The sequence below is a fragment of the Capra hircus genome, chromosome 5 (genome assembly GCF_001704415.2).
Source record: "Capra hircus breed San Clemente chromosome 5, ASM170441v1, whole genome shotgun sequence".
NCBI classification, from domain to species: Eukaryota; Metazoa; Chordata; class Mammalia; order Artiodactyla; family Bovidae; genus Capra; species Capra hircus.
Window position 1 is genome coordinate 117,386,783 of NC_030812.1, and position 24,600 is coordinate 117,411,382.

Sequence of the window (24,600 nt, forward strand, 5' to 3'; positions counted from 1 at the left end):
ATTCCAAAGACTCGCAGATCTCTTCGATCCTTAGGGAAGCCTGAGAGTGTGCATCCCCACAGAGGAACCTGCAGAGAGCCCTCTTGATGATCGGGACAGCTGTTCTGCAGTGAGCAGGCATTGCTCCCAGCACACTGCCCATTTCAGCCGGCCTGCACGCTGGCCACAGCTGCCCAGGGCCTTCCACCTCCCCCTGGCCCTCTACCCTGGTCAGGAGTGCCCCTGAGGTCCTACAAGCACGCAAGTTCTCATCTTGTCCACGTGAGCTTTCGATAAGGATGGATGAAGTTCAGAGTCATCCCCAGTGCCCAGAAGAGCTGCTTGAATTAATATTGTTTGTCATTTCCACGTTTCATGAACTAATTGGGCAGAAATACTGGCAAAGTCATCAAAAACACGGTTTTTTCCTGCTGGTTTACGATGTCCTTGTAATCTTACACATGGCATTTCATTGCCTAGTGATTTATTTTTTTCATAAAAGACAAAGGTAAGCCTGATCCTTCTTTACTGTTCTGTGAAAAGTCAGATCATATATTCAAGACGGAACTTAAGTCAGCGTGAGCACAGCAGAAGTCGTCAGGGTGCTGACCTTCTTCCTAACCCAGCGCGGCTCTGGTTCCGATGCAGAATGGCAGGCCCCTGGCACCTACTCTGCCCGCCCCGGCCTGACCCTCATGCCCGGGGTCTAGTCGCCCCAAACCTCGCCCTGTGGTCATGTCTTCCGGCTCTGCCCTCTCGCTGCGGCCAGGTGTGACCCCCGTCCCCCGCCCGGCCCCGCCACCCACGTGGCAGCTCTGATGGCTTCTGGGCGCCGCAGTGGGCGTGAAATACGACATTTGGCACAGATGTTTGTTAAAGATCAGCCTTGAAAAATGAAATAGAAGGATTTGTGTCTCAATCTAGATCACTCTAAATGTCAGCTCCGCATTGAACAGGTCCACAGGGTGACGTAGCTGCTGGGCTGGCACCATTGTCTTCCCTGCAGTCCTGTCCCTGAGTCTTCTCGCCCCCCGTCACCCCCTGAACCAGAGAGTGAGCTCAGGCTCACCTGGATCCCTGTGGGAACACACCTCCCAAGCCCCCTGTTCTGTCCAGCCCTGTTCTGGGGCCATGCCCAGACAGGTCCGTACCCCCTCCCTCCGCCTGCAGGCGTGACAGGCGTGATGCCCAGGTGGCCTTGCAGGAGCCACTTGCCCCTCCGTGAGCCTCAGCTTCCTCAGCTGTGGGAGGGGAGCACGCCCCCGGCCCACCTCGCAGGTCCTAGGGTGTGGGGAAAGGGAGATAACGGAGAAGGCCACCCCCAGGTATGGAGCCTGGGGTGTCTTCCTCACGCTTGGACCTCACCTTGGACCTAGAGACCCTGCCGCGGTCACAAAACAAGCGGGCAGAGGTGGAGCCTGCCCACCAGGGGCGGGGAAGATTCCCTCTGTGAGTACATGGCTCCAGCAGCAGGACCAGAAGATGCCAGCGGGCAGGTGAGGCCCCTGGTGGGGGCACAGTTAGCCAGAAGAGCCTGTCGCCTGGGGCAGGAGAAGCCTGCCCAACACAAGGCTGTGATGTCCCTTCCATCCTTCCTTCTCAAAAGTCTGCCATTTAGACAGAAAACCTGGCCTCCCAGGTGGGAACAGGCCCCCCCTCCGGGAGCTGCCTTTGGGGTCCAAAAAGATTCGGGGTCTCTGCATATCACCCCAACCTTCTGGGGCAGGCAGGGCCTCCCACAACCCCAAGAATTGAGAGAATCAAACTTGCTCATCCCAAGCCCGCTGAGACATTCCCAGGTGGGATCAGCCTCTGCCTGTTTAAAAAGGAATCTTAAAAGCGTCACATCTAAAATATAAACAGAAGGCTGTAAAAGAACGCCAGCTCTCTGTGGAAGGGAATGCTTTCTGGAGACTTAAAGGCAGATTAGCTCTGGAAATAGGCTCTGCAGTAAATGTGAGGCTTCTGGGAACCATCTGCTTGTTGGCATCAAACAGATACAAGAGGCTGTGACCTCTGTGACCCAGGAGCAAAGAGCTTGGAGGAAATGACAGCCTGGGATAAAATGCAGGCAAGCACCCAAAAGTTTGCAGGACTAAGTAGCGGCTGAGCACAAAGGGACCCAAGGCATCAGAGTGGACTTAGATGTGTCCAGAAGCTGTGGAGGACAGAGCTTCGCCGCAGAGGGCCAGCTCAGGGGCGCGGCCCCATCTCAGACCGAGAGACGCTTCAGAGGAGATGCAGGAAATTAAGCCAAAGAGAGGGGATTTATGAGGACAGAAGACAGAAACCCAGCCTGTGGCAGTGGGTGCCCTTGGGGGAAGCCACATGGTGCGAAGAAGGCCAGGTGCAGCTGAGAAGAGAGGGTTGTCAAGAAGCTTTGCGGAGCCCCGAGTTAAGGCGGAGCAAAAGCGTCTGAACTCGGCCATCCATGGCCGTATCTGGACTTGGTAGAGTGAAGGGGAAGTCTCTAATCTGCCAGGTCGTATCGGAGAGAAAAACAAACACTGTAGGAAAAGCCCACGGACCCCCCTCCACAGGCACAGAGAGGCTGCCTCTGAGCCTACGAGACCCAGAACCAGAGGGACAAGGAGCACCAGCTCCAAGGCTTCGTCGAAAAATAGTTTGCTCTACGCGTTGCTGTTGTTCAGTCGCTCAGTCACGTCCGACTCTCTGCGACCCCGTGGACTGCAGCGCGCCAGGCTTCCCTGTCCTTCACATCTCCCAGAGTTTGCTCAAACTCACATCCATTGAGTCGGTGGTGCATCAGCCATCTCATCCTCTGTGGCCCCCTTTACGTGTGACTTCAGCTCTATCTCTGATTGTGATTTTGGACAAAGGAAGTAAAAAGGACAGTTTTAAATTTGCAAGAATTTAGAGGTGTACCACTCCTGAAAGAGTCAATAAAAGATGCCCTGGAACCCATCAAAGAAATATGAATGAGTGGCTGATGACTGTAAAGGTCATAGGTCGTAGGTAAGAAGGTCAGTGCTGACTGGATGCCAATTAACTACACAGAGCTTAGATATAAATTATTCCTATGATGGTGGTTACACAATTGAACACAAAATTGACAACACTGTTATTTAATGTACTCCACATATGATGAAGAATATTTTTGTGTAATAATAAACTGATTTGTAACTTCTGATTAATTTGACAGCAGCTGCAGGAAGGCAGCTGCAGAGGAAAAGTCACTGAGTGTCTCTCTGTGGGAAGAAGGGACATCCGTCACGAAGGAAATGGCTTAATCATTAAAAGCGCACTTGATTACCATCAAGGCCGCCACTAGGAGAAACGAGAACATGATTTCTTCTAAACCAACGTGGAAGGAAAAGCAAGTGAGGCTGTGTGTAAGGAAGAGAACCTGGAAAGGAGCAGAGAGAGAGACCGTGTGGAGCATGCTGCCCAAGACAGATCTGCAGCATGGGGGGCGACAGTAAGTGTGACGGGTTAGTCCCTTCTGTAAAGGCAGAGGCTCACCAGCGTGTTTCTAAGAGTCCAATATGTGCTCATTCTAAGGGCACGCCTACAAGCAAACGTTTAGAAGCAAATAATAAAGACACGAGGCAAATGAAACAGAAGAGAAGTCAGTAGGTGGAATGAGCTAGTCACTCAGTCATGTCTGACTCTTGTGACTCCATGGAATGTAGCCCGCCAGGCTCCTCCGTCCATGGGATTCTCCAAGCAAGAACACTGGGCTGGGTAGCCATCCTCTTCTCCAGGAATCTTCCCATCCAGGGGGTGAACCTTGGTCTCCTCCATTGCCGGCAGATTCCTTACTGTCTGAGCCATCTGGTAAGTCCATGTAAAATGGTTAAAGTGGAACACTATGGCGCCATATATTGACACGTATGTGCATAGCATTACTGACACAAAATGACTCACTACAGTTCAGACTAGTGGGAGTGTCACAGGAACCTGTATGTGCTGATTAACATAAGCTTATAGAAAGCAAAATCATGAGAAACGCCGGGATGGATGAAGCATAAGCTGGAATCAAGGTTACCGGGAGAAATATCAATAACCTCAGATATGCAGATGACACCACTCTTATGCTTATGGCAGAAAGTGAAGAAGAACTAAAGAGCCTTTTGATGAAAGTGAAAGAGGAGAGTGAAAGAGCTGGCTTAAAGCTCAACATTCAGAAAACGAAGATCACGGCATCCAGTCCCATCACTTCATGGCGAACAGATGGGGAAACAGTGGAAACAGTGGCAGACTTTATTTTGGGGGGCTCCAAAATCACTGCAGATGGTGACGGCAGCCATGAAATTAAAAGACGCTTACTCCTTGGAAGGAAAGTTATGAACAACCTAGAGAGCATATTAAAAAGCAGAGACATTACTTTGCCAACAAAGGTCCATCTAGTCAAGGCTATGGTTTTTCCAGTAGTCATGTATGGATGTGAGAGTTGGACTATGAAGAAGGCTGAGTGCCGAAGAATTGATGCTTTTGAACTGTGGTGTTGGAGAAGACTCTTGAGAGTCCCTTGGGCTGCAAGAAGATCCAACCAGTCCATCCCAAAAGAAATCAGTCCTGAATATTCATTGGAAGGACTGATGTTGAAGCTGAAACTCCAATACTTTGGCCACCTGATAGGAAGAACTGACTCATTGGAAAAGACCCTGATGCTGGGAGGGATTGGGGGCAGGAGGAGAAGGGGACGACAGAGGATGAGATGGTTGGATGGCATCACTGACTCTATGGACATGAGTTTGAGCAAGCTCCAGAGTTGGTGATGGACAGAGAGGCCTGGCGTGCTGGGATTCATGGGGTCACAGAGAGTTGGACACGACTGAGCGACTGAACTGAACTGAAAAGGAGGAATGTGCCAGCCTTCTTTTCCAATCATGATACCATATATTTGAAACCACACTCCCCAAAATAATCATAACCCAAGCAACCAGGGCCTTCCTATAATTTGTTGGTCAGGGATGAAATAAAGCACGAAGCCCCACCCATGAGCCGTGTGCGTGTGAGGTCGGTCTCCCAGCTCAGCCCCCTGGCAGAGCAGCCTGATCTGCTTAACTCAGAGTGCGTGGCCTTGCTCTCTGCGTTTCCATTTCTGCATCTATAAAAATGGGCGAAATGCTATTCTCTGATTCCCAGGGCTGCTCGGCAAGTGTGAAAGTGTTAGTCGCTCAGTTTTGTCCAGTCCTTCCGGGACTCCTGATGCAACTGTACCCACCAGGCTCCTCTGTCCATGGGATTCTCCAGGCAGGAACACTGGAGTGGGGTGCCATTCCCTCCTGCAAGGAGCCTTCCTGACCCAGGGACTGCACCAGGGCCTCCTGCATTGGCGGGCAGATTCTTTACCATCTGAGCCACAGGGAAGCCCTGCCAGGGCTGCTGTAAGGGTTGAGACAGTGAGAACGTGAACAGCATTATGTGGGGCCGGCACTTGCTGGACGATACAGTGTACACGTCTGAGTTATTGCTAAATCTCATTTAGGATGAGGACAGCACAGGGCACCTGTGGGCACAGGGAAGATGGACTCGTCAACGCACTGTGGCTTAAATACCTTTATTTTTAGCTCAGAACAAAAATGAAGAACCCAAGCTATAGAAAAAGCCACCTTCAAAACGAGAGGAGAACACCTGTAAAGATGAAAAAGAAATATTAATGATTTTTTTAAGGCAGGGGATTGATCGTTGCATCTCTGGCAAAACTATAAAAATGCATTTTACTTCTGTCATGTAGGTTTTTTAAAAGTTAGAACATGAACCTGAAAGGGGGAAAGAAAAATCAGCCTGTAATGGGGCCTCAAATTATTCAGGAGCGTGTGCATAGCTGGGCCGCTGATCACGACCCATGGAAATCTGATTAAATACATCATATTCTGGGGGCAGGGGGATTAACAAGAGTAACCAAAGGAGTAGGAAAGGTTAATGTTTTCCAGTAAAGGTTCCAGATGTTTTAACTGGCAGGTTCTTGAAAGCATTCTGCACACAGGCGTCTCTTCCCCAAATTGGAAGATGCAGTAAATGACCCTGTTCATTTTAGGGGCTGGTGAAACCCTGATGCCAGAAAGGTCCCCACAGGTAAAGTTCGCAGAGAGTCCTTTTGCTCGGTAGAGAGTTTTGAGTCTGTGATGTGGGCTGGGTGCCCTGCCAAGCACTGAGCCCCTTCAGCCAAGGCCTGAGGCCCTCTGGGAGCTAGCATTGTTTTTGGTGTGCACATGCTTCTCGGGGGATCCCTGCCCCTGGCGTGAGTGGTGATTGGGCGATTTTATGCTGGCACTGACATTAGATGGCAGCCGGCTGATTTCTCCAGGCCTTCAAAAGAACCGAGAACAGTCCACCACACAGTAGATTTATATGAGATGCAAATGCACTTTAATATTTCAGAATCAGGTAGGACAACAAGCTCTGTCAGGAGATCAAATATAACACGTGTTCTAATTCAGAAGATGCGGAAACAGACAGCAGTCAAACCCTGTATTTATTCCTCAGGAAAGATATCACAGGAGCGATGTTTGCAGCCCTCCAGGCTAAGCTGGAGGAGAAGGCGGGCCCTCCCAGAACCCAGGGTCCCCCTGGAGCTGGGGCCGACGCTGCACTGCACATGGGCCCCACCCGGGCCCTACTGGGCCGAGGGCTGGCGGCTGTCATGAGGCTGGCCTACAGCCCCCCAGGACTGATTACTTTTTGGAAGTTCTGGCAAAGGCACTCACAAAACCATTTGATATGAGAAAATGCAATCACTATTACTTACAGAAAGTGAACAGGTACTTCCTAAACTCTGGAGGATCACCTTAGTGCCTTGGAAACGAATTAAAGAATTTGTTAAATTAGACCAGTTAAGAACATAGAAGTTCCTCTACTTGTGTGCACTTAAACTGTCACAGACTGGAACAAGCTCTGGTCTAAATCAGAGGTCAGCTGACTACCACCTGCTGGTCAAATCCGGCCCCCCACCTATTTTTGTAAATAAAGTTTTATTGGCACACAGCCTGGCTTATTCACCTATATATCGTCTAGGGAGGAGATTCAACCAGTCCATTCTGAAGGAGATCAACCCTGGGATTTCTTTGGAAGGAATGATGCTAAAGCTGAAACTCCAGTACTTTGGCCACCTCATACAAAGAGTTGACTCATTGGAAAAGACTCTGATGCTGGGAGGGATTGGGGGCAGGAGGAGAAGGGGACGACCGAGGATGAGATGGCTGGATGGCATCACGGACTCGATGGACGTGAGTCTGAGTGAACTCCGGGAGTTGGTGATGGACAGGGAGGCCTGGCGTGCTGAGATTCATGGGGTCGCAGAGTCGGACACGACTGAGTGACTGAACTGAACTGATCATCTCGGGATGTGTTCGCACTGCAATGGCAAAGCTGTCTTTGCAGAGAGACCTTACAACCTGCAAAGCTGAAAATGTACACTAACTGGCCCATGGTAGCATGAGTTTGCTGACCCCAGACCAGGCTAATAAAGGCTCATCCGTCCTGAGGCCTGGGGCACAGAGTCAGCAGTCGCTTAAACATGGGTCATTTAGGAGGTGAAAACAGTAGGTGACGTGTGTAGGCAGCTTTAAGGAAGAAACATGCCCACTGGCTCGTGGAGGAGAGACTGGAAAAGAGCCTTTGTGTTCTTACCTCCAAGCAGCTATGTGTAGAAAGCGTAATGGTTTCATGACAGTTAATAAAGAAATGAAAGTGAAAGAGAGGAGAGCTCCATCAATGGCAGGAGCAAACATGAAACAACGGGGAATGAGTCTCGTAAAAAGAAACACCTACAAAGATCATGACGAAGCCTCAGCATGGGAAACTTACAGAGACGCGCAGAGATGAATAGAAAGATTCACGCACTTTGATAAGGCAGGGATTGTCTAAATATTATGGCGTTGTCCTTTCCAACCTGATGTTTAGATTTAATACAGTTTCAATCAAATCTCCGATGAGACTTTTCTGGAACATCACAGAATGATTTCACGTCTCATGTCGGCTGGGACGCAGCCACAGTGTGGAACAGGGCTCTGGGACGTGCCCCAGTGTCCCTCTCCCGCGGGGGAGGGACACGGGAGTAAAGAAGCTTTGTGAGTGGACCAGCGCTGGGCAGTGTGGCTGCAGCCTGGTTCTGCCCCTCACCCAGCTCGTGAGTCCATAGAGGACGCTGCTCCATGAAGTTCCCAGGATCCAGTTACCACCCACGAAGATGTTCACTCTTCCGACGCTCTTTCTGATCCAAGGACCAGACCACGTGGCCAGCACGAACCCAGATGTCGGTGCCACGGACAGGGGAGCCGGGGGAAGGGGCGGCCCACTACAGCGGATGCTGAGAACACCTGCTTTATATTTGGGGGAGATTCAAGAGGGGTCCTTATCTCACCCCTCATCCCAAATTAAATTTCCTATGGATTACAGACTAAAATAAGACACCGGAAACCATGAGCTGGCTGAAGGCCAGTCCAGGTGGGCATTTGAGTTCAGAAGCAAGAAGGACGCTAAAGGTCCAGCAGCCTGAGCACGATCAGTGACCAGCAGCGATGATGGCGGACGCCCCTGATGCTGTTCTGAGCACACCCGGGGGTCCCCAGGGTCCCCGTGGGCTGCCGTCACCCGTTTCACAGCTGAGGTCACCCGGTGACCGGGAGGCTGACACTGGGCCATCCTCAGGGGCAGCCCCGATACCCCAAGCTTCTGAAAGTCAGGCTCCCCTCCACAAGAACTGAGGCCAGTGGAAGGTAGGCCTGGGGGCCTGCCCGGTGGGAACTGGTTCCCAGCCCGGGAGCGGGTAGCAGGCAGATGGGGAGAATCGCAGCTTGGGGCGGAACCCTCCTAAAGCATGAAATGTGGACGGAACGTGTGACGAGAGGTTCTCCATCCCAGGGGTCACAGCGCAGACGGGCGCGGCTCCCGGGGCTCCCGGGCTGGGTCCCATCTTCTTCAGCTTCACTCTGAAGCCTCACAAAGGATGCGGGGAGGCGTGTGAATTCGCCAGCCTTTCTGGAAAGTGCCGGGCAATGCGGATCAAGAGAGTCGGAGATGCACATGTCAGCGCCTTTGGACAACGGGCTGGCGGTCGCTCAGAAAGCTAGATGCACCTGCCCCGTGACGCAGAACCCCTCTCCTGGGGGCTCCCCGGGATGGGATGGGGGTGGGGGTCACTGCTGACCGGTGTGCTCTGGGGAATGTTGGCAAGTGTTGCAAGCTGACCGTGGTGATGGCTACCCGGCTCTGAACGGACCAAACCGCAGACTTGACCCCGTCAAAGGGCACCTCGGCTGTGAGCTGTCCCTCAGTGAAGCTCCTTTTAACAGATGGATGTGGTTAGATATTTGAGCCAGAAAGGGTGTGGCCGGATTTTCGGCCTGCTCCCCACGGCTCCCCTGACTGACAGCCGCCTGGTGGGGCCGCCGCACCCTCTGCCGACACGTGTCCCCCTGAGGACTCGGCCTGGGTCCAGCCCCCCTTCGGAAAAGCCGATCCAGCCCTTCCGGGGGCAGCTGAGCAGGTGGGGAGGTCAAGGACTGCCCAGTGCGGAGCTGGAGGGGGCTGGGGCAGGGGCCCGCCCACTGTCTCAGCCTGGGGCCCCCATCCAGGGGGGGCACCCCTGCAGGAGCTGGGCAGCAGCTGAGCAGGATGTTGCCGGGGCCCCGGCCTCCCCAGGCGGAGTGGAGGCCTCTGTCTGCCGCCTCCCTCTGCCTGAGGCCAGGCACTCACCGCCTCCTGGGGAGACGGCCTGCAGGACTGGTGCGGGGAGCGACGTATGCAGTGGCCCCAGGAGCCCCTGGTGTGTTATAAGCGCTGCCTCTCATGTCTTCTCCGTCTCGTTCCACTGGGATGCCCATGCCAGCAATCAGCCCTGCGCGGCGTTTCACACACACGCACACACGCACACGCACACGCACACACACACACACACACACACACGCTCATGTCGCTTGTCCCCCGAGGGCCGGTTCCACTGACCGGTGCAGCATCCCCGCCCTGGTGAGTGGGTGCTGAATCGGCTCCTCTCCTCCAACGCGCAGGGTCTGCTATGCGGGGGAAGGCTGCTGAGACCCAGACGAGCTGACTGTCCAGTTCGCTCATATTCCTGCCTCGGGCTGGGTGCTGGCTGCCCTCCCGTCCTTTGCCGGTTCTTGACCAGCCCGGCCAGAGGTGGGGCCTGCCTCCCCTGGCCGTGGAAGGCCAGCGGCTCGGGGTGATTGAGGCCACACAGCAGCTTTGTTAGCCAGAGACCCCAGGAGGGGAGACCCGCGGGCGGTGCTGAGCCCAGGAGGGCAGGCGTGGCCAGGGGCCAAGGTGTGAGGGTAGCTGGAGAGGGGGCCCTGAGGTCAGACCCAGCTTCTCCCTGTTGGTGGGGCCCCAGACCCGGGCCCGGGGGTGCCCTGGGGACGTGGTGTGTAGAGCTGCGGTCTGCATCCCCTGACACGGAAGCGGGGGTGTCCACCCCACACTGCCTCGTAGGCGTGAGGGGCAGTGTGCTGAGGCTGCAGGGCAGGGACAGAGCTGCCCACCCAGGCGTTCCCTGCCCCTGCCCGGCTGCCTCCCCTCCCTGGCTTCTCTCATCAGGGGCACCGTGGAGGCCTGGCCCTTCAGAACTGGCTCGGCAAGGTCCCACAAGACCACCGCAGCCCACAGTCTCCAGGACGGATTCCGAGCCACGGGCCATGCCTGCTGCGTGTCATCGTGGGTGTCCCTGCTGGTCTGGGGCATTCTCTGTGACCTTTGGGGGCTGTGGGCTCCAGGGGACGAAGCCCTTCACTCTCTGCCCACTCGGGACCCTAAATATCAGGAGGAGGCATGGCTGTCCCCTTCCTGGTGTCCAGCAGCCCCAGAGGGAAGTGCCGGTGGGGTGGGGACAGACAGCTGTGGGGGCAGCCGCGGTGACCAGTGGCTGCGATAGGGGCAGCCAGGCTGGTCCCCAAGGGGCGGGCGAGGAGGGGGCCCCACCGTCTCATGCCAGGCGTCCCCGGGCCGCGTGCTGCCCTGGCCTCTGTCTGCAGCCCCGCCGTTTGCGGTGTCCCGTCTCTGCCCTGTCTGCCCCAGGCACCAGCCGCAGCTGTGAGTTTTCAGCGGGACTTGGGTCTCCAGGTGGCCGCCTCCCTCACGCCTGGGCAGAGGGGGCCACGTCTGAGCATCTGCGCCCCTCTGGGAATGAGCGTGTCCCTCCCTCCTCAGGTGTCTGGGACCTCCCGGGTTCAGGGCTCAGTTAACAACACTCCTCATGTGTGAGGTCAAGAAACAGTCCCAGAGCCGCGGTCACGTGGCTGGCTGGGTGTGGAGGGACGATGCTCAGCCTTTCCAGAAGCCTCTCCCCAGGCTTTACTTTCTCTGCGGTAACAGCCGTCATGGTCAAGCCCTCCTGCGCGTGTCGCCGTCATCTTGTGGCCCCATTGTTTCCGTGTCTCTGCTCTTCATCAAGACCTCTTGCTCAGGGCGTTCAAACCAGAACCCCGAGCTTCCTGAACAGAAGATTCATCCAGACCTGGAAGGCAGTGGGAACTTTCAGAGGAACCAAGAACACGGCTCCCTGGACTCCTGGAGCTGGAGAGTGTCCCTGTGTTTTGTGAACAAAGCTTTATAGTCTCCAAACACTGAGAAAAACCAACTCATCACCTCAGAACACGTGCTTCCCCGGCTGATGGGAGAGACTCACCTGGACGGGAATGCGAGCAGGTCCACAATGCCAGCTCAGACCAACCCCCAGGTACAGAGACGTGGAGGGGACCCCAGGCCAGATGCCCCCCTCCAGAGACAGACAGCTCCCCGAGCTCCTGGAAGAATGGAGCCCACAGTTCCGCCAAGCCTGGGGTCCCGGTTGCTGACTCTGCTTGTCCCTGAGCAGGTGGAGGCAGGGGCCGTGAGGCTGAGGCCCCCAGCTCAGGTCTGCCTCCCTTCTCGTTTGTCATCCCCAGAGCTCAGGCATGTGGTCCCCAGGTGTGGGGGCAGCCCGCCAGGAGATCCCAGGGGTCCCTGGGGGTCTGGCCTACTGTCTCGAGGGGCCTGTCCCCAGGGAAGGATGCTGGAAACCAGAGGACCCTCTTTCCAGCAGAGCAGCCTCCCGCCGCCCACGGGGGCCAGCCGGGTGCCGTGAGGACCAGCGCAGGGCCCTGAATGGGGACCCCGAGACGGGTCTCGGCCATGAAATCCCTCACCTGGAAATGCATCTCTGCGGCCAGACGGGCCCTGTCGGCCCCACTGCAGCTGGTCCCCGGGCTCCTGACTGCCTTCCCGGGCTGCAGACCCGACTCCCCGGCCTCTCTCCCCATCACTGGGCCTCGGGACCAGCTAGCAGTCCCCACTCATGGGTGCTGCTGGGTGGGCCAGGCCTTTTGTCCCAGACAGACACAGCCTCTGAGGATGTCGGGCTGCCCATCCATTCCTGATGGTCAGGCCGAGGCCTGGGCCGCTGAGCCCCGGCCTGGCCGGTCCGACTGCAGCCCCTCTCCGGTGGTTCTGGGTCTGCCTCCCTCCCCCACACAGCCTGGGCCCTGCGGCAGAAGGAAGGGGACTCTCTGGGCTCGGGAGGAAGCTGGACGGGCCCCCGTGTCCCCCTGTCCTGGCTGGGCCCGTGTCGGGGGCACCGGCTGGAACGGACAGGGGCCTGGTGTCCTTCCTGCCCCACCCACCTGCCCACCCAAGGTCAGGAAAAGCCAGAGGCCAGGGGGTGTGGGGGAAAGCGGGGGCCTCCTGAGGATGGGGGACCCCCTGGGACAAGCCCTAGGACGGTGTATAGACTGAGTCGCTTTAAGCCGTGAGGGCTTCCCGAATGGACTCCCAGCCCTGCTTCCCTCCCAGAAAAGAAAACCTGGGGGTCCACGACACGGCCCAGACCGAGCTCGGTCCGCGGGTGGGCTGAGCTGGGCGGCAGGCCCACGGGGCACGTGCCGGGGCCTCTCGCAGGCCTGCGCATGACGAAACACACGTCCTTGTTCAGATCGGGAAGAAACGCAGAGCCCGGCCAGACGAACTGACACAGACAGGCGTGTGGCCAGGACCCTGCTGCTGAGCGTGTTCCACTCCTGACCGGTACGAGGAGTGAAGACGAGTCCTCAACCAAACCCTGCCTCTTTTTGGTGGAATTGCAGGGCGTGGGAGCCTCTGCTGTCTGAGTTCGCAGACGTGAGAAGCAGCCCCCCAGGGGGGGCTCGGGGGGGACGCTGAGACGGTCCGGCCCCTGCCCACCTGTCCTGGGGTTGGCGCTTGAGCATGGACGTGGCCAGGGGTCGCTGACCCCCCAGACAGGCTGCAGGCCTGCATTTGACGACGCAAGCGTTCCCACCAAGCCCCGGCCTCATCGTAGCTGTAACACAGAGTATGTGAGCTGTCACAGAGTGCAGAGGAAATGCACTAATGTTATCAAAATATTTACCTTCAGGTACAGAAACGTGGGTGGATTTTTATTTTCTTTTTATGCTCCAGTGTTTTCCCATTTATCCACGAATAAGAATTTATACAGAAGAAAAAGTGGGTTCAGAGCGTCCTTTCTTGGTTAGCCCCTCGAGCTAGCCCATGAGTGACCAGGCTGGATGGTCTCGGTCGTGGACGTGACTGGACAGGTCAGGGAGGGGCAGCTGCCCTGGGCTGTGGGCAGCAGAGCAGAGGGGGGAGGGTCACCACCCCTCCTGGACTCCTGTGTCAAGCACGACACGCACGGGGGCCTCTGTCAAACTCGGGAGAGCTGGGGGAGGGGTGCTCGCTGTGGATTAGGGTCAGGGTCCCGGGGCTGATGGGCAGCTGGTCAGACAGGGAGAAGCATGCAATCAGGACCCTGCCTGGTCTGGACAGCGACCCCCCAGGACCCTGCACCAGTCTAGACAGTGAGCCCAGGACCCTGCCTGGTCTGGACAGTGACCCCCCCAGGACCCTGCGCCGGTCTGGACAGTGAGCCCAGGACCCTGCGCCGGTCTGGACAGTGAACCCAGGATGTCTCCCACCCTGGCCCTGCTCCCCGCCCCCTCCTGGGCTGGGCCTCAGTCAGCAGAGACAGAGGGGCTCCAAGCCTCTCCCCCGCTGCCTGCCCTCGTGCTCATCACCCTCTCCAGCAGCGCGTGGAGCCCCCTCGGGGGCACCTATCACTCAGACACGTGCCCACAGCCATGGGGTCCCACACCAGTCCTGCTCCTGCAGCCCCTGGGAGGCCCCGTCCTGCCGAGTGGGTGGGCCCGGCGCGGGCGTGGACACTGGGCGGGAGGCTGGGGGGGTGCCCCGGGGAAGCCTCCATCCCCATCCTCTGTCCACTGTCTTACCCGTGACGCTCCCGCTGCAGAGCAGGGGCTGGGGACCCCTGTCCCCTCACGGCGCTGACCTGGCATGTGGTGTCGTGTCCCCGAGACGCCCCAGTGCTGCCTGGGGGGCTGTGCGCCCATCAACCAGCATGCACACCCCAGTTCTGCGCCCTGCCAGGGGCTCTGTGGGGGTGAGGCACCCTTGTTTCCAGCGCTCTCCTCTGTGCAATTATGTAGCACCTGCTGTGTACACGGTTAAATAAACAGGTCAATGCCACCCAGACCCAAGGGCCTGGCCAGCACAGGGCAGAGGACAGACAATTCACACCAGCAGCTGAGAGTTCCACCACGTTCCCTCGTCACGGCCAAGGGTGGGAGGCGGGGCCCCACCCGGAGAGCGAGGGTGTTCCCAGGGACTTCTTGTGACAAGCATAGCTTTCTCCTCCAGTTTGGCTCTAAAAACTAGTTTTTGTCCTCAAGAAGGTCTGCTGGCGTCTTTCGAGCACATTGTCTGGGAGAAGCCAGCCTCGCCGGGTCCCTGGGCTCCTGCCGTTCCCGACGGGGACCCTTGGTATGTGTGGAGGCTGATGGCTCTCCTCTCTCTGCTTCTCAGGTCTCCTGACAAACACAGCCCCAGAGGGGCCCCAGGAGTGGCTCCGGCTCCCTGGAGAGTCCACAGCTCGGCCACGGTCCTCGGCCCGTCGTGGACGCCACCTACCCGCTGCCATCCGCCCACGCTCCATTTCTCTAGCCTGTCAAGGACAGCCTGCTTCCTCGGCAGCCCGCGCTGAGTCTGTCCGGCCTCCCCCAGGACTCAGGCCGGGGACACACCGCGGGGCCACGTCGCCGGGCACCCCTGGAGCCTGGCCTGGCCGCCCTCCTGGCGTGGACTCGGAGAAGGAGGAGGACGAGGCTGCAGCCCTGCCAGCCCGAGAGTGGAGGACAGCGCCGGGTGCCGGGAGGACTGAGTCTCAGACGCAGACGTGGCCTCTCCTCGAGCCCCAGACTGTCCGAATCGCTTTTATTTTCTTATCCTTTCAGTATATCCAATAGACCAAAGAGCAAAATCTATTTCCACGTGGACTCGCCCTCACCATCCGAGTCCCTGGGTTCGACGGGGGGTACACGGGGGCAGAGACGTGCCCGGGCGGCCCCGCCCCACGAACACTGCGGGCCCCGCCCCCGCCCCGCGCGGCCGGAGGACGTGGCCAGAGGACACGTGGCCCGTGATGTCCCCACGCGGACCCCGCGGGCGCGCCTGCCGGGGACCACAGCCTGCCGCGCACACCTGCTCCTCTGTACTTAGGTGGACCTTCTCCTACTAAAATCACTTTCTGTTTTAACCAGTTCGACGCGCCTCTCGCCGCCCCATTCAGATAGCGGGACAATCCAGGATCCGCAAGAGCATGTTGGGTCTCCCATGACTGCTGTCTCATCTGACCGCCCTTTAGCTCCAGAAAGCAAATTAAAGAAAGCGAAAGTAACACTTGTTTGAAAGAGATCATTAAATGTATTTTGCAAAGCCGAAAGTTATATATTTAACAGTTTTTATATGTTGTATATTTGTAGAAAATCCTATTTAACAATTCATGTGGCAGCCCCAGCCGTCCCTGAGAGGCAGGCTGAGGCAGGGGCCTCCCAAAGGGTCTGGGGTGGGTGTTGGGGACCTGCACCCCCAGACATAGGGGCACGCAGTGTGCGGAGGGGGCAGGACTCGGGGGCAGCGGGCTGAGGGCCAGGGGGCACAGGCACGCTGGTCGGTGACACAGAAGGGCCGGTGGCCTTTCCCTTGCTCTGGGCTGGATGGCCTGCCCCCTGGGCCTCCGTCCTGGGAGTGTCCAGTCCTTGGATCATGCCTGTTCCGACCAGTTTTGTTTTCCTGATTTCTTACCCCTCTCACGTTCGCAGACCTGGAGGGCAGTTGGCAGCCGACCTCGTCTCCCCAGTCGGATGCCCCCTGTGATCTCACTCTTCATGCCAGAAGGCGGAGACGGTGGGGGACTGGCCGAGCCCGTGTCTCCCGCATCCCTCCTGCGAGGCGGGGTCGCCAGGCCCCACGGATAAGGAGCAGTTACGTTCACCTTCCCCCGGCCACCCTGCGCCAGGCCCCGTTACCTTCCTGAGTTTCAGCTGAAGTATACTACCTAAGAGTCCAATTAACAGGCGTGCTATGCTAGGTCTATGATACTAAAAAAAAAAGTTATAAAAAACTATATAGAAGTTGTTCCAGCCACCCATAGACTAAAGATAGGAGAGAAGCTCCATTTATTTAAGACCCATTCCAACGTCCATGAGTATTTAGTTACCTTCGGTCACCACAGATTCACAGGCACGTGTATCCTGGGGCGAAAGAGATGGCTGGGGGTGGCGTTTCTCACCACAGAGGAGGCGGCCGCGGGGTGCTGCCCCGCCCCAGGCTGGCCCCAGGCTCCTCGGCCCGTGGTCACTCCAGGAGTGGGGAGGGAGGCCTCGGGAGGGTCCCCGGCCCGGCGCACCTCTGCCCTGCCTGCCCGCGTCCCCAGCACCCCCCCTCGCCTGTTCCTTTCGACGGTGGGTGTAGACACCGTCTGTGGGCAGAGACTGGGAGTCTGATGTGTCGCAGCGTCTTCCCCCTTGTTTTACAGGATTCGACTTTGTGTTGATTCAGCTAAATTATGAAAATAAAGAGAAACTCCTTTGATAAGCACGGCTTTTGTTCACTGGCCGCGGTGTCCTGGGAGGGGCTTTCGCCGGCGTGGCCGGCAGAGACAGAGCTCAGGGCACAAGTGGTGACAGGGCCTCCTTCCCGGGAGGCGGGCACCATGACCACGCGCAGGCGAGAGCCCTCCAGGCATTTCTGGGCCCCATGGAGGCTCCCTGATGCCCAGCCCCAGGCAGGCGAGCAGCGCCTGACCGGTAGCTACTGCTTCATCCCCGGCCAAGCCCGTGGGAAGGCTGCCAGCCACCTGCCTTCACCCCCACCGGGGTCTGTGAGCCAGGCTCTGCTCCTGCCCCCAAGCCCAGCTGCAGAACCCTGCTCGGGGCTCCAGAAGACCCTTGTCTGAAGGCCCCCCTTTCCAGGGAAATCCGCTCGGATCTCCAAACAGCAGACTCCGGCATGTTCCGAATCGGGGCAGGCTGTGACCATCAGCTTGCAACTGCTCTTGATAAAATTCCAGCTCTGGGACCTGCAGCCTGGAGGGCGGGCCGTGGGCATCTCGAGGTCTGTGCTGGATTTGAGGAGACTTCATTGGCCTTGGAGCCGCTCCAGGGAGTGAAGAAGACCCCACCCTCCGGCACAGAGCTGGGCTCATCCCGGGAGGGAGGAAGAGGGACAGAACGCAGGCCTAGCTGCCACCACAGGGCCTCCCAGGTGTGCCCTACACTGTCGGCGGCCTGGGCATCCATGACAGAAAGGACCTGCCGGGGACTACACCACAGAAAGCAGCTGGGGGACTTGGCCATCAGAGGCCAAGAGGGCAGGGCAGTGTGACCAGGAGAGGGACCAGCCCTCGCCTCCTCCCTCTGTGCACAGGGAGAAATGCGCTGGAAGGGGGCAGGGGGTGTGCCTGCCAGAGGAAAGTAACCTCCCCCACCCAGAGCCATGTACACGGCCGCTATTCCAGAGCCTTCTGGGCATAGCAGGGAAAACAGAATCGAGAGGCCAGAGGAGAGAGAAAGAGGTTCGTAACCCCCAGGGTTCATAAAAGCAGACCCTGATCTCTAAGTGGAGCCCGGTGTACCTGTCTAGTGGGCCGGGTGGCGCTGCAGTGACAGCCGACCTCTCTGAGACCGACCTTCCCACCAGCAGGGCTCTGCCCTCCCGCCACAAGCCAGGGTGCCCGGCGAGGGCGTCTCCGTGATGTGGGGACACGCAGGCATCAGAACCCACTGCAAATCCCTCCGCGTGGGAACAACGTCTGCCTATCTTCTTGGCCCCCGCCCCGCCTCCCAGAGAGGGCCACGCCCCCTCTGGCCCGGCCACGCCTCCTCTGGTCTGGCCACGCCTCCTCTGGTCTGGCCACACCCCCTCCACCCTCTCCACTCCAGGCTGGGCCAAGTCTGTCTCTTCCGTAACAGTTCTGCATCTGTCATCTGCTGACTTGAGCTCCTGGCCTCAGTTTCCTGACCCACCAAATTCGATAGGCCTCCCTGCTGCCCACTTGCAGGGTGCAGAAAGGAAGTGAGGTCCTCCTCCCCATGTAGGGGACGGTCACACACTCCCCCTAAGGGGCCCGGCCCCAGCCAGGCTGTGACCTGAGGCTGGGCAGGCGTGGACGCTGTCCCCAGGAGGGGAAGGACTGCTCTCCAGCCCCTACAGGACAGCCTTGCTGGAGGGCCGTGCTCCGCAGGGACACGACCCTGGGCTGCGCTGTGTTTCAGAAGGGGCAGGAGTCTGGGAGTGGACCCGGCTCACCGCACAGCCTGGATGCGCCTGTGCTCTGGACCTCGGCTTTCCCATTGGTGGAGTAAGGGGAGTCTGGCCGAGCTCACCGGGTTCCTGGAGAGCAAGGAGGAGGAGCACGTGAATCGCCTGGCGCCTGGCAGCCTGAGAGAACAGGAGGGCGGGTGCTGATTTAGGGGTGGCCCCGTGAGTCAGGGCCACCAACACTGAGCCATCTCTCGGAGCCCGGTGCTACACCCTGTAGCTCCGCCTCCTGGAAGGAGTGAAGCAGGCTGTGCGGGGAGATGGGGGTCCTGGGGGCATCTGCCTGCAGGGGCAGGTGAGGTTCCTGGTCAGGGGCAGGGCAGGGCTTCTTAAGCCGATCCCACTGTGACTGTCTCTACAGCGATCAGGCACGCCCTCCACGGTCGGTTCCTGGACCAGCCAACCAGGACCACTGTACGTGCCTGTGTAGGGACTGTGTGCACACGTGTGTGTGTGTGTGTGTGTGTGTGCCTGTTTTCATGGTCACCCTCGTGTGCTGAGCACTTCCTAGGTCAGGGGTCCAAGTCAGGCACCATCACCCAGGGAGGCTGTTGCCCCCCCCGAGTGTGCGTCTGTTGAAGCCCTCTGTGGAGGTGAGGCTCAGGAGGTTCCCAGAGGTTGCCAGGGTGCTGGGCTCAGCAAGAAGAGTAGGAGCCACCTCTTGTCCTACTGGTCTGAGTGGGCCCGGTGTCCCCAGCAGAACCCGTGACAGCACCCGAGTGCTACCGAGAGGACCCACTTCAGGGCTCAGGAGGCTCCCTGAGTGGCTGGGTCAGCCCAGCCCAGGGAGGCAACACCAGGGCGCTGAAGGGGCTCCTGGCGGAGATGGGGGTGGTGGGTGCTCGGGGAGGAGATAGAGAAGGCAGACAGGAGTGGGAGGAAGTGGGCTCAGGGGCCCCGGGGAGGGGGGACAAGGAGAGGGGCTGGAACGGGTGTCCGGGCTTCTCAGCGCAGCTCCAGGCCCTGAGGACGGCAGCCTGCCCTCCCAGGACACGTCCTCGTGTTTGCCCACTGGCACTGTTCACCCGGCACCGGTACTTGCTGGCTGCCCCCCCCCCAAGATGCCCCCATCCCACAGGGGTTGCTCATACCCTGTGTCCTGCCCCGGGGGTCCTGTCATGCGGACAGGGGACCTGGCAGCTCCTGGACCAGGAACCTCATGCGGACCTTCGCAGACGCTACCCTGCGTTCCCAGCTCCACTGGTCGGGTCAGAGCTCACAGCCCTGGTCTGATTCAGGTCTGTCCTTCTGTCTCTCAGCCACCCTCGAGACCTCCAAGGCAGGGCCTGATCACCCAACGCACAGCCCGTCACCCCTCCACTCTTCCTGGCCTGGGCATCGGGCATCCCTCCTGAAGGTGGGGGTGGGCTCCCTGCTCTCATCGCGCTGGAGGACCCGCGTGCGCCCTCCTGGCTGCCCAGCTGGTCTCCTGGTCGTGTGTCTTCTCCATTTAGTCACTGGCTTCCTTAGGGGACACACTGAATCTTAAATTATCTTGTATTTCTCCTCCTGCGCCCAGGGTCATGGAATTGCTTTAAAATAATAACCACATTTATTTTCTGCTTTTATAGATGTCACCTCATTTACTCCTTCCGCCAGCACCGCCGGGAGGAAACCCACCTCCTTCCTGGTGGGGGTGCAGGGGCCCCTGCCACTGGGGCGGCTCCCAGTGGGCCCGCCTGTGATGTCGCTGGCCCATCATCCCTGGGGGCTCCTTGCCAGGAGAGGGCTTTATTCCAGGGCAGGAGGAGCCCAGAAGTTGGCCACCCAGGCCCGCTGCACCGTCCGGTCCCGTGGTAAAGACTGGGAGTGAGCCTGGGAGGTGAGAAAGGACCCCAAACGGGGAGGTGTCCGGGCCTCACAGCACCTCAGCTCCGCAGAGGGCGATCGCTAAGGAAAGGTCCCTTTCCCCTCGTGGCTCAGATGGTGAAGTATTCGCCTGCAACGCAGGAGACCCAGGTTCGATCCCTGGGTCGGGAAGATCCCCTGGAGAAGGGAATGGCAGCCCACCCAGTATTCTTGTCTGGGAAATCCCATGGACAGAGGAGCCTGGTGGGCTACAGTCCATGCGGTTGCAAAGAGTCGGACACGAGTGAGCAATGAACACTTTCACTCTGAGGCGTGTGGAAATGGTCAGGAAGATTCTGCTGAGGACCTCTGCAACAGGGGAGGTCAGGTTCCACGCCCAGCAGAGTGGACAGACGGCTGGAGATTCACAGCCACGGAGCAGAGTGGACGGAGGCTAGGACTGGACACAGTGGGGCTGGGGTTCCCGTCAGCGAAGGTGGGTGCCCTGAGTCTGACACGGCAGGGCTCTGGCTAAGACGGGCCTTCTGAGGTTGCACACGGGATCCCGACGCCAGGCTGGTGACGCCAGAGCTGGTCAAGGGGAGCGTTTTGGTCATGAGCCTCTCTGAGCATGGAGATGGTACCTCCCACATAAGCCGCCACCGCGCGGCCCTCCCGTTTGAGCCTGGCCTCACTTGCAGGAAGACAGAGGAGGAAGGAAACGCTCCTGTTGCCAAGGAGATGCCGAGACGCCTGCTGAGCCCATGGTCTCCACTGGGCCCCCAATGCTCCTAGGGGAGGGGGGAGGAGGGTCGCCCCAAGGCACCAGTGACGCTCAGTCTGACACTGGCCAGGCCCTGGCAGGGCCAGCCCACAGGCAGAGGTTGGCTGCAAACCCCGGGGCAAAGCCCGCCCTCGAGTGACAGGTGACCCAGTGGGAACGTCCAGGCCCAGCCCCCAATGCTAGGGATGGGGCCCGGCTGCCCCTCCCACCCCAGGCCCCATCGGTGAGGGCCCCCGGGGCCTTTCTGAGGGACGAGGCCTCACCGAGCTGGACAGACAGACAGCCTGGGCTCCCTTCTGAGCGACGTGGACCAGCCCAGCCCACGTGGGGGCCATGGCCCCATGCGCCAGCCCCATCTCGTCCCAGAAACGCCACATCATATGTGGGTCAGCTACTGTGCTGGGACCCACAGTGGGACCATCTGACTGGCTCGGGTGGGTGAGGCCACACCGGGCGGGGCCGAAAGCCCATGCCCAGGACTCCAGGGACATGGACACAGAAGGGGGCCCTGCCCCCTGTGCAGCCTGGCAAGTGGAGGGAGCAGGCCAGAGGACCTTGGGCTGAGTGCTCAAGAGCGTGAACACAGCACCAAGTCCCGGAATCCACACCGTCCAGGAGTGGCTCGGATCCGCTGTGCGCCTGGGGAGGCCGCTGTCCCTACAGGAGCATCGATGTTGCTCAGGGACCAGGTCCTCACCCCACCCCAAGCAGGGGCCTGGGACCCACCGGATGCCCCCACCGCCTCGGGCCCGTGAACCTGGAAGAAAAGAGCAGTCCCAGGAGACCCAGGGGCAAAGGGCAGATCCGGCGATGAGCGCAGGTCCCGGCAGAAGGAGTGCCTCCACACAGGCCGCCGGCTCTATGGAGCCGCCACCTCCCACTTTCGAAGGGCTGTGGTCAGCTCCCGGGGCCGAGCGCCCATCAGTAACTGCGGGTATGACAGAGCCGCTAATGAAATCGATTTGGTCAAGTTATCAATTTAATGCCTAAAACGGAACCGATCTCATCCCCAAGGCTGGAGGCTGGCTGTCATAAGTCACCCAGAGAGAATGAGCTTCTGACTTGCAAATAATTAAACTTACTTTTCTGCTTGGGGTTCATAAACTTCCCCTTAATTATGACTGCGAGAGCCCCTCAATCATCTGGGGGGTGAGCTGCAGCCTGAGGAGGCCCATCCCTTGGGGGAAATAGTCTGTGTCACGGGCTTTGGGGGGTACATCCTGGCGGGGGTCAGCCAGGTAGACACTCAGGCTCCTCCGTGTGGGGATCCCCCAGACCCTCTCAGCCCTGCTTCATCCCCTTCCATGCAGACACTCTTTTCACAAGAAGATAAGAAACATTAGCTACAGGAATGGCAGCAAGCACACTGACTGCTCTCCAGAGACCACATGGCCACTGGGATCCATGCTCCTGGACTTTGTTCCTGACCAAGGAATTTCTGAACAGTCTCCTTCATCCAGAAAAGATCGCCTTTGCTGTGATCGGGTGGCTTGGCTTCTGTGTTCCATAGTCAAGGTGAAGTCAAGGTCAAGGCTTGGGGGGGACGTTCAGGCCCCGGGGTGGTCGCCCTCTCTCCAGCCCCCGGGGTGCAGCCCTCAGCCCCAGCGACCCCAGGAGCACAGGCTCAGGGTCAGCGAGCATGCACTCTGCATCCAGGAGGGGCCGCAGTCTCCCGCAGGGCAGAGCATCCAGGAGGGGCCGCAGTCTCCCGCAGGGCAGAGCTGAGTGGGGTGGGGGGCGAGGGGCTGAGCGGAGCTCCCTAGGGGCAGCGGGCATGCACTCTGCATCCAGGAGGGGCCGCAGTCTCCCGCAGGGCAGAGCTGAGTGGGGTGGGGGGCGAGGGGCTGAGCGGAGCTCCCTAGGGGCAGCGGGCATGCACTCTGCATCCAGGAGGGGCCGCAGTCTCCCGCAGGGCAGAGCTGAGTGGGGGTGGGGGGCGAGGGGCTGAGCGGAGCTCCCTAGGGGCAGCGGGCATGCACTCTGCATCCAGGAGGGGCCGCAGTCTCCCGCAGGGCAGAGCTGAGTCGGGGTGGGGGGCGAGGGGCTGAGCGGAGCTCCCTAGGGGCAGCGGGACAGCTCCTCCCCGTGCTGGGCAGTGCTGTCCTGGAGGCCCTTCCAGTGAGGCTCCAGGGACACACCTGCCTGGGGGAGGGCAATACAAATGCGAATATTCCACAGCAGTGGGTGAGGGTTGTGCTCAGATGCTGAAATGGGCTGTCTGTTAATGGGACCCTGCTTTGCCAGATGGTCAAAGAAATTTCTGTTTTCCCAGTTAGCTTTCCAGACAGTTAGATCCCAGGATGTGTCTGTGTGTGTGTCTGTGTCTGTGTCTGTGTGTGAATGTCTGTGTGCACGTGTGTGAATGTCTGTGTGTGTGTGTGCCCATGTGTGTGCATGGGTGTGTGTGAATGTCTGTGTGTGTGTCTGTGTGTGTGAATGTCTCTGTGTGCCTGTGCCCATGTGTGTGCATGTGGGTGTGTGAATGTCTGTGTGTGTGCACACAGACATATGTTCGTGGGAGTGTCCAAAGTGTGTGTCAGAGCCCGGATGTCTGTGTCCTGCCCCAGCTGATATCTGAGGAGGGTCCTGGCTCGGGGGAGCAGTTTCCTCAGTGACAGGAGGGTACTCTCCGCCTGGCACAGTGTGGGGCAGGGCCAAGCCCAGCGTCCTTCTGCGGGGACAGCCCTCTACTTGGCCACGTAACCCATCAGAGAGGTCCCCCAGACACGAGCCCCACAGTCCAGCAGGCATGGGGGAGGGGTGCCTGGGGGCCCAGAAACGTCTGACAGCAGCGTCCACCCCGGAGCACGGAGGCAGCGTCAGGTGTGGGCTCCAGGTGAACTGTGGTTTTCCAAAAAACGGAGAAAAACATGTGTTAAAGGGGAAGATGCTGTAGGGAACAGGAGTACGGGAACCACGGGCTGTGGCCACAGCTCCCAGCCCCCAGCTCACCCAGGCACCGCCTGGGCAAGTCCAGCCCTCCCCAGCTCCAGCTCAGCTCCTGGCTCCCGGGGAGATCGCCTCATGCACTCACTCCCCTGTGGCTCCTTGCTCCCGGGCGAGATCCACCCCCCCACGCCCCCCCACCCCCGCCCGGCATTCACTCACCTGAGCTTTCACCGCAGCCCACCCAGCAAGACGAGCCTGGGGTGGGTGGGCAGCGGGGAACAGAGCAGATGCTCTACTGCAGGGTGAGGGGAGGGGAGGCAAGACGAACCCTGCAAGCAGACGGGTAAATGTCGTCTCCATTGGGCCACGGGGATGTGGGGAGCGCACTGCTGCACGCGGGGGTCAAGACCCGTCACAGCCTAAGTTGTCCTGACCTGGTTGGGATGAAGGCTTGAACCAGAATAGCCTTCTGTTAGGACGGGGGGAACTGGAGGTTTGGAGCTCAGCTCTGCCCTCGTTTCCGAAACTCAGGTGCTTCGAGAATCGGGTCTAGACCTGCCCTCTGCTCCACG

General features: G+C 58.9%; 1 protein-coding gene across 2 annotated transcripts in view; it reads left to right on the top strand.

Annotated features, from left to right (window-relative positions):
* FAM19A5 (family with sequence similarity 19 member A5, C-C motif chemokine like) overlaps positions 1-16,842 on the top strand; it is a 179,846-nt gene extending 163,004 nt beyond the window's left edge. For both annotated transcript variants that reach the window (XM_018048922.1, XM_018048923.1), the window contains exon 4: positions 14,773-16,842. In XM_018048922.1, coding sequence (XP_017904411.1) covers positions 14,773-14,781 — 9 coding nt within the window. In that variant the 3' untranslated portion in view covers positions 14,782-16,842. The remainder of the gene's footprint in view (positions 1-14,772) is intronic.